Source organism: Otolemur garnettii, unplaced genomic scaffold, assembly GCF_000181295.1.
Source record: "Otolemur garnettii isolate 467f Iridium unplaced genomic scaffold, OtoGar3 scaffold00101, whole genome shotgun sequence".
NCBI lineage: Eukaryota > Metazoa > Chordata > Mammalia > Primates > Galagidae > Otolemur > Otolemur garnettii.
In genome coordinates this window covers 7346084-7354923 of record NW_003852496.1, presented here as the reverse complement: position 1 = coordinate 7354923, position 8840 = coordinate 7346084, and the positions used below count along the sequence as shown (strand labels likewise).

Sequence of the window (8840 nt, the reverse complement as noted above, 5' to 3'; positions counted from 1 at the left end):
GGCGCCTTAGCCGGTTGAGCTATAGGCGCCGAGCCAACAGTCTTTTTTCATTTCTATTCATCTTAGCATTTATTTTCTTGGGTTTTCTAGGTGTACTAGATGTTATCTGCAAAAAAGTATAATTTATCTCTTCCTTAAAGCATGAACATTTTTAAAGATTTGTATTACATTTCGCCAAATCTTGTCTTTGAAAAAAATATGGTATCAATTTGTACTCCTCCTGTGGCAGTGTTTTAGAATACCCTTGCCAGCACTGAGCATTAACATGTAAAAAGATTTTCACCAGTTTTCTACAACCCTCATTCATCAAGAGGACATCCACTGTGTCCCTTCTCTGTGCCAGGCACTGAGGACACAGCAGGAGCCCACAGAGCTCAGCCTCAGGGAGTCCAAGTTCTAGGAGAAGATGAGGCTTGTTTCTTGAGGTTTAAATGAAGACTGCTGCCACCTCTGAGCCCAGCTGATGGGGAGAGGCCAGGCTCCCTAGTGGAGAACTGGCCCTGGCTCAGGGACTTGTTCTGGAAAATCCTGAGAGGTTATGTAAAATCCATCACCCTCACTGCCATCACAACAAGCACTTCAGGCGTCTTGGAAGATCCCCTGCACTATCTGGGCAGTGCCAGGAGCAGGAGCCCCACGAGAGTGGCTGCATCTGTGCAGGAGCCAGGGGCCAGCCAGACACCCTTCTGGGCCAGCCCGGGCCGGCCCCTGTTCTCCCAAAGGCAGATTCAGGACTGAATGCTGAGGATGCCCCTGCCCTGTGGCTGCCATCTGATAAAACAGATGATAAGATTGATGCAAGGCTTCCTGGAGGCTCCTACTTTCCCTTAAAGCCCCAGCCCAGCCCCAGCCCAGGGGCCTCTTGTGAATGGCCCCTCTGCCTGTTTGCAGAGAGCACTCATTGATGGCAACTCTGAAGCTGGGTAGGATGTCCCATACAGCTCTGCCCACAAGGCACACCTACCTCATTCTCCTCCTTTTGGGCCCATTGCCCTCTGACCTCAGCCCCTTTCCATGTGTTATGCCCCAAGCACTGTAGGAGACTTGCTGTGTGATCCCAGACAAACTGCCTTACCTCTCTGGGCTTTCCCCATCTGTACCTCACAGGCAAATGTGAGGAGTATTTACAGCGGGTCTGTACAGTGTGTAGCAGCAGGACTGCAGGCATGTATGTTCATTGAGAGAGTGAAAGAATAGACAGATTGTGCTGGCAAACCTTGTAGTGGCTTGGTTTTCACTTAGACCATCAGAATGCAAAGATCAGATCCCAGGACTTCTAAATGCACGCTTTGTTAGAAATGCAGCCACTCCACCCTGTATTGCTGAATCCCACCCTAGGGGTAATCCCAGCCATGCCCAGGATGAGGTGGGTGGAGAGCTGGACCCAGAGCAAAGGGCATTTGGGTCCTAGAACCCAGACCAGCCGTCCATACCCTGGCCTTGCTTGCACTGGCTTCTGATCTCACTTTGCAATCCTACTGAGGTCCTTGCCAGGCTTGTGCAGAGGTGTATGGGGTGGCAAGAGGGACGCCTACCACCACCACTCAGCCCAGGCAGCTAGGTCCCCGGGAGAGGAAATTTCCTTCTCTGTGTGTTTATTTTCCACATCCTTGACTTTGAAAGCCAAGCTGGTGTTGGTATTTACCTTGGCCAGGCCTCCCATCTCCCCAGGCCAGCCTCGTGTAAACACACTGTTCCTTTTCTCAGCTTTGCTAGCATTGCGGTGGCCTTTTGCAACCAGTTCTAGGAATTTTTAAGTCTGAAGGATTCAGTTCAGGGAGCAGCCCTCCAGGGAGTCCAGGGTGCAAGACCCCCCTCTCCGGGGCCTCAGTCCCATGGCCACAGGGATGAGCAGGGCCTATGCAGAGTGGGGTGGGGTCCTCTCCCAAGTGATGCCTCCTTCTTCCTCATGGCCATGCTGCAGGTAGCCTTGCTCCCCCACAGCCACACTGGCAGTTATAGTCAAGAGGGCATAGGCTTCAGGGAGGGATCTGGCTGTCTCCAATGTCCTGCACCAGGCCACCTCTGGGACTGGTGGGAGAGGGCTCGCTCTAGAGTGGCAGCTCTGCAGCTCGTTAGTCTGGAGTGTTGGCAACTGGACGGCAGTCCAGAGTGGATGGTGAAGTGGTGCACTGGGGTAGAGCCTCAGGAGGGCGTCCTACCCTCACGGAGCTGGCCTTCTAGAGGGCAGGTGTGCAGCAAGGAGGATACCACCCGAGATGCAGAGATCTGGGGTGAGAGCGTGTGCCCCACAAGGTGGGCGTGAGGCAGCAGCACTCCCGAGGCAGCCCCCCTCATCTGTTGGCTCACCTGACTGGTGACCCTTGTGCAGGTGATGTGACTTCTCTGAGATTTGGTCCTTGGATGAGGACTGGAGGGCAGCCCATCAGCCACAAGGGAGCCATGGATGAAGCCGTGTGGGCATCACCACCTCACTCTGCGCACAAGAGCTGCCGTCCCACCACCGCTGCGTTCTAAAACTGTATCAGTGGACACAAGTGCCAGTACGACAACTCCGCTGAATCTCTGCCCCTTTTCCATGCAGATCTGGGACATGAGCGATGACGAGACCGTCTGAGACAGCCCCTCCCTGACCACCTGCTGAAGAGTGCTTGGTCCGGAGCAGGACTGGTGACGCTGGGCTGGTGCCCTCCAACCTGTCTGGTCCCTGCTCTCCAGACCTGAAGGACTGGAGCCCCTTCTGTTGCCCAGGAGCTCCCAGTGTTCTGCGTTTCTCATGATTCATGATCTTGCCAGTTCTGAACTAAATAATAACCTTGGCTCTAGCATTGCCATTCATCTGGGACTTGGTTCCCCCCATGTGCAGTTCTGTTTTTCTTATTGCCACAAATGTTTGATACAAGCTCCCAGGATGCTTTCTCCTTGACCCCCAGGGATTGGCAGTGAGGGAGCACTTGGCCCAACCACAGACCAACACAGTGAGGGAAAAGATGGGACACCAGCTTCTGCCAGGAGCCCTTGTGGGGAGGCAGGGCCCAGCCCCTGGGCTCCACTGCAGACTCCTCCCATCACCTCACACTTGTCCCAGTGACCCCAGCACGCCACCAAGGACAGGCTAAGGTGCCTGCCTCTCAGCCTGTCCTCTGCTGTGGACATAACTGGGCCTGCTCAAAGGAGGGATGGAGTCTCAGGCCAGACCCAGGCAGCTGCCTGGGTGGGAGGCTCCTCCCTGCCCCTGTGGGCTCACAGGGCCCAGAGTAGGCTTAGCTGCCTGCCTGTTCCACCTCACTGGTGACTTGGACGCCCTAACACTAGTGTGGGGTGGCTGTCCCTGTGTGCCTGTCTCCATTTGAGGGGTCAGAGGGCTCAAACACAAGTTACGTGGGCAAGGGCTGGTTTGCCTCTCTCCTGGATTTGTGGGTAAGGCCCACAGGGCTGGGTATGGAAACCCAAGGGCACGTCCTTATTGTCTATGACCGAGAGTGACATGTCATTGTCCCTACAGTGGCAGAGGGGTTAGCGGCACCCTTTCCATACTTTTTATTCTTATGGCTTTTAAATTTTGTCTCAAGACTAGCACTAAAGTCAAAATTGAATCTGGGGCTGACTCGTACAACGGTAGGACTTCTGTCGGGTATATGTGTTTATTGTTTTGAGACCGAGTCTCACTCTGACACCCTCTTGCTTTAGCCTCCCGAGTACCTAGGACTACAGCCACCTACCATAGTACTCAGCAAGTTTTTCTCTTTTTAGTAAAGATGGGGGTCTCACTCTTGCCCAGGCTGGTCTGGAACTCCTGAGCTCAAGCAATCTACCCACCTTGGCCTCCCAGAGTGCTAGGATTACAGGCTAGAGCCACTGAGCCCAGCCTGTAGGAAATTTAAAAAGATGCTTTTTTTTTTTTTTTGCAGTTTTTGGCCAGGGCCGGGTTTGAACCCACCACCTCTGGCATATGGGGCCAGCGCCCTACTCCTTTGAGCCACAGGTGCTGCCCCAAGATGCTTCTAACGTAGAAAGCAAATATTACTGTTTTCCAGTATACATCAAGGCCACCGAATCTGCCCCCGGGGCCGCGTACCCAAGCCCTGGGGGCCTCTGCCCACCCAGCCTGGTGTGCTCCCTCCAGGACTGAAGAGCCACACGCAGTCTGTGGTTTAAGAGCACTTTATTATTGTTCTTAAGGCTACTTTTAAGTACAAAAAAAAGATGGCCTGCCAAACCTTTTTTTTCTTCTTCCAGGAAAAACAGGCCACAGAGAATGGTATATTACAGATTTACAAACATGGAGAGGAGGGTCAGACGCACTGCAGATGGCTCGGCTCTGGGAGGAACTTCACGGAGCCCCTTCTAATGCAGGGAGGATACTCTTTCTCAGTGACAGGTTTGGTTTTCTGCTGCCTCCTCTGCCTCAGGCCCCTCCAGGGTACTACCTATTCCAGATAGGTTAGTGCACTAAGGACCCTGCTGTCAGCACCACCAACCCCTCCCAAAGCAGTGACCTCGCTCACTGACAAAGAGAACTGTCCCAGGAGCGCTCTCCACCAAGCCGGTCAGCAGCGGGCGGTTTTCCTGTTACGACGCTCAGTAGCCTGTAGCAATAACAAACTAGTGGCTATTAATGCAGATGCAGTGTTCTCATAGAATAACTGTGTTCCTGCACTTTTACAGACAAATCTACGACAAAAAAAAAGATCAACTTTTTTTTTCCAAACAACAAAAAAAAATATGAATGATTACAATAGGAAAGGGAAAAATTAAATAGCTACATATCATTAACAAATTAATTGTTCTTCAAAAAATACCTACAAATTTCTCTGTACATTCTTTACGCACAGCGTAATGATGGTCTTAAAGTTACCTATATAAAAAAAGTGTTCTCAATGATTTTTTCCTACAGAAAATATAGGGGCCTGAATGCCAAAGCTTGGAAGCCCAGGAAAGTGGGAGTGAAATGTGTGCAGGGTGAGAGGAAAGGGCTTTTCTTCTGCTTTTGGAAAGGCCTGCAGCCACCTTGTGCCAGTCCACCAACCTTTCTACTTGGTGCCAATTTCCAAAATTCAGCAGCTAAGCTGGATTTTTCTCATACTGAAAACCAGCCTCAAGGGCTCTGGTGGTTTGTAAACCAGCCCATCCAACCTCCCACGTGAGGTGGCCACGTCCACATCACCTGGTCAGGTGCCTCATGGGAAGCCCTCTGGTGGGCCGGGCTGTGTGCAGACACCGGAAGGGCAGGGAATAGAAACGCTCATGACCGATGAGCAGCCACTGGGGACTGCCACAGCCATCTGTCACGCTCGCTGCTTCACCTAATTTCTAGTTAGTAGCTAGTAATATAGCAAACAATAATAAATGCAGTAATAACTGTATAAAGTCATAGGAATGTATACTGCCTTGGCCCCAGTGTACGAGGAAGCATACAAAATACCACATCACAGATTGTCAGGAATCTGATGTTCAGCTAAGAGTTCAAAGGCAGCAGTTTCTGCATTGAGGGAAGCTGGAAGACACAAACCCCACCTCCCCCGGGTTCCTGTAACAAAGCAGACAGGGATGCAAAAAACACATGTCGTCAGCCTGCAGCCCAAACTCCAGCATCCTCCACTGAGGCCGGCTGCCTGCTCAACTGCCACTGCCAGAGCCTGCCAGGAGCTGGCCGTCCCCGGCACTACTTGTGAGTAAAGTGAATATCAAATACAAATCTTAGAGTACAACTGTACCAGCAGTAAGTATATCTAGGACTGTAACTGACAAAAATAAACTAATTCTGAAAAGAAGATAGTAAGTATTAAGGTTTTTGTTTACTGTCTATACAGTTAATAGAAACCAGCTATTTTTTTTCTCCATTAAAACATGCATCATGTTTAAAGCACTATGGAATCCTCCAGCCTCAGCTCTAGGCTAACAAACTGCAGTGTTCAGAGAAGGTAAAATGCCCGTGATTGGTAGAGTCTGCAGTCCAGTTGCAAGCACCTGAAATCTAGAGAGAGAAAGACCTATAACCTGTATGAGACTTCCCCTTCCAAAGCCGTTTTGTCTAAATTTAAAACAACAACAACAACAAAACACAAATGGTCAGAAATGTCATCCTTAAACCCTTTGTTTTCAGCAGTTTGCCCTCAGAGTCCTAGCATCACACACAAGTTGTCAGGCAGGCAACTCTAGTCTCCCCAGTAGTGCAAATCAGACACGACAGTTCTCTTCAAGTATCACACACACGGACCAAACCGCACACGCCACGGAAGCTGAGCCACACACACCCGGTCTCAGAAGCACAGGGGGAAAAGCACAAAGCGTCTGGGTCACCCATGTCATGGCTTGTGGCTGAGAAAGCGTGCTGTGGGGTCCCAGCCCCGCCGGGCGGTCTACCTGCATCAGAGGTTTCTTTGGTAACTGAGGCAGGAAGGAAGGATGCTACATTAGACAGATGTTCCACACGTAGTTCCTGCGGTCGTGTTTGAGGGCCCCCTTGTATGAATACCAAGCAAGTACAAAAACAACAGAACAAAAAACCCCGCCATGGGTTTTGCGAATAAACCATCCCGTCCCTCCCCCACCCCCACCCCCACGATTTTTTTGTGTTTTTAAGCAGACTGTTCAAAGCTCAGGCAGACCATGCAGACCCTGTGCCGCCGGAAGGGCCCGTTCAGGACACCACGGAGGGGGAATGGCTGTGGCTGACCATGTGGGCTGAGGGGCTGGCGGGCTGGCCCCTGCGTGAGGCCGACTCGGGGCTGCTGGATGCTCCGTCCTTGGCTGCTTTGATCTGAAGCCACGTGTCACCCAGAGCTTTGGCAAAGTGGTCGTCCACAGAGCCTGTGATGGACACGGAGTTGGGTGCTGGCTCAGGTTCCTTGTAGTTCTTGCCCAGGCTCCGGCGGAAATGCTCCTCCACCACGGGGTCACAAGTGGTAGTGGCTGCAGGTAAGGAGTGTGGTCAGAGCACAGGTGGCTGCAGATGCGCAGACGGGCAGCACCTCTCTCCGGCCACGGCACGGTGGGTTCTGGGGAAAGGGGCCCACCTCCCCCAGCTTAGTTGGGCAACTTGTGCTGTTCCCTCCTGAGTATATAAAATGATATACCTACTGCGCCAGGCAATTAGCTGCATTCAGATAGCAAATGTAGCATTACATTTAAATAGCCACTGTCTCCCCATGACCAGACCATGAGGTCCTACAGCCAGGGCAGCCTGTGTCTAAACCCCTTCCCACCCACAGCACACGCCACACTGGGTGTGCGCTGTCTGCTTCACAAAATACCCTTGAAGCCCAATAGTAAGCAAGCTCTGGGGGCGAAGGGGGCAGCCTACACGTGATAAAAGACACTCACCGCTCGGTGGCCTCCGGTAGCTGGCAGGCCCAGGTGCTGCACAGCCGCTGTGCGCAACAGGGCAGTGTGAGAGGTTGCAGTTGCGGGCACCGGCCGAAGCGCAGGTGATCACAGAGGGCCGGTTCTGCAGGGGGAGGGGGATGTCAGTGCGGGGAGACCTAGCCCAGCCCCCACACCACCCTGTAGACCCTCCTAAGCACCTTTAGGGCCCTGTCCTGGGGCCCTTCCTGAGTAAAAGAAATTAGTCAAGCTCTCTGCTCCCTTCTACATCACCACTGGAGTCCGCTGCAAAATACTTCCCATCCACTGAGAGTGAGACCCTGAGGGCTATGCTCAGTCTGCTCCCCTGGATCATAACTGGACAGGGACAGCGTGCAGTGTTGGTCTGTCCTTCCTCTCAAATCTGAACTCAGACAAACACTGGGAGTTCAGAAACTTCAAGTAGATGGCAGGACTGCAGAAGGGACCACAGCTCCTACTGTTAAGGTCACCCCTGCTATGGCAGCCCAGAACCTTTCCAGTGTACTCGAATTTTTTTGCTTAGGACAGCTCCGGTTGGCTTCTATTATGACCACATAAACCACAATGCAGACAGAAATGGGGGAAACGGACCTCAGCGTACAAACTGCGTACACGCCTCCCCTGGCCCCATCTGCCCGGCCTGCACCTCCCCTGGCCCCATCTGCCCTGCCTGCACAGACGACTGTGCTCTCTTTCCCTGCACCCCTACACCACCTGCCTGGTGGACGGACGCCCTCTGTGAAGCCATCATGACTGCCACCACCTCTCCCCTTTGCACCTACACCCGACACCCCACCAAGACTCAGTAAGTCGGATCGGTCCTTCCCAGTGGAGAGAACCCCGCCGAAGGCATTAACCCCTCTGAGCTGCTGTTTCTTTGCTGTGTGGAACAGGAAGCATTGTGCAGGAGGCCCCGGGTGTAGGTGGGAGTCCTCCCTATCAGATGCAGTCTCCCCACACCTGGAGGGCGGCCTGCAGCTCAGAGCTCCACCTGCTGAAGGGGCCATCTTGAGCCCACTCCCCTCTCTGAGGGATGTGCCCCTCACTCTGCAGGGGGGCTGAGGCAGCCATATTCATGAAGCATGACTGTGCCCCGATGGCCAGACAGCTGCTCAGCCACACTCAGGTTCAAGTTGAGCCTGGTGGTCAGGAGCTGTGGGACAGCCACAACGGATTGGTCACGTGGGGAGAGAGAAGAGGATGCAGAGACCTGGACACAAGCACAGCCCAGGTGGTGAGTGCTTATGAGATCCTGGGGCTCCACACCCCTGCACACCCTCGTTTCCCGGATGGGGAAAATGGAGGCTAGAGACACGTTACCTGCTGGAGGTTACACAGCAAATTACTGGATGAGCCTTTCTCACCCAAAACCCATTCACCCCAGTGCCACTGACCTCTGTCCTGAGGAGATGCAGCAGTACCATCACCTGCCCTCTCTCCTTTGTGCCGCCCTCTCAGTATCTTGGTACCTTCCCTCAGACTACCGTGTATCCCCCTCCAGATGCCATCACAAAACAGGCTACTATGTATCC

At 52.9% G+C, this 8840-nt stretch overlaps 2 protein-coding genes across 3 annotated transcripts in view; one reads left to right on the top strand and one right to left on the bottom strand.

The window, feature by feature from the left end:
- The window catches only part of ATG7 (autophagy related 7), a 222420-nt gene extending 218769 nt beyond the window's left edge, over window positions 1-3651 (top strand). The window contains exon 18 of the mRNA XM_023516977.1: window positions 2546-3651. Coding sequence (XP_023372745.1) covers window positions 2546-2578 — 33 coding nt within the window. The 3' untranslated portion in view covers window positions 2579-3651. The remainder of the gene's footprint in view (window positions 1-2545) is intronic.
- A 460-nt stretch (window positions 3652-4111) lies between these two features.
- VGLL4 (vestigial like family member 4) overlaps window positions 4112-8840 on the bottom strand; it is a 92508-nt gene continuing 87779 nt past the window's right edge. For both annotated transcript variants that reach the window (XM_003796248.3, XM_023516978.1), the window contains exons 4-5: window positions 7288-7411; window positions 4112-6876 (exon numbers count right to left, since the gene is read on the bottom strand). In XM_003796248.3, the coding sequence (XP_003796296.1) occupies window positions 6605-6876; window positions 7288-7411 (396 nt within the window). In that variant the 3' untranslated portion in view covers window positions 4112-6604. The remainder of the gene's footprint in view (window positions 6877-7287; window positions 7412-8840) is intronic.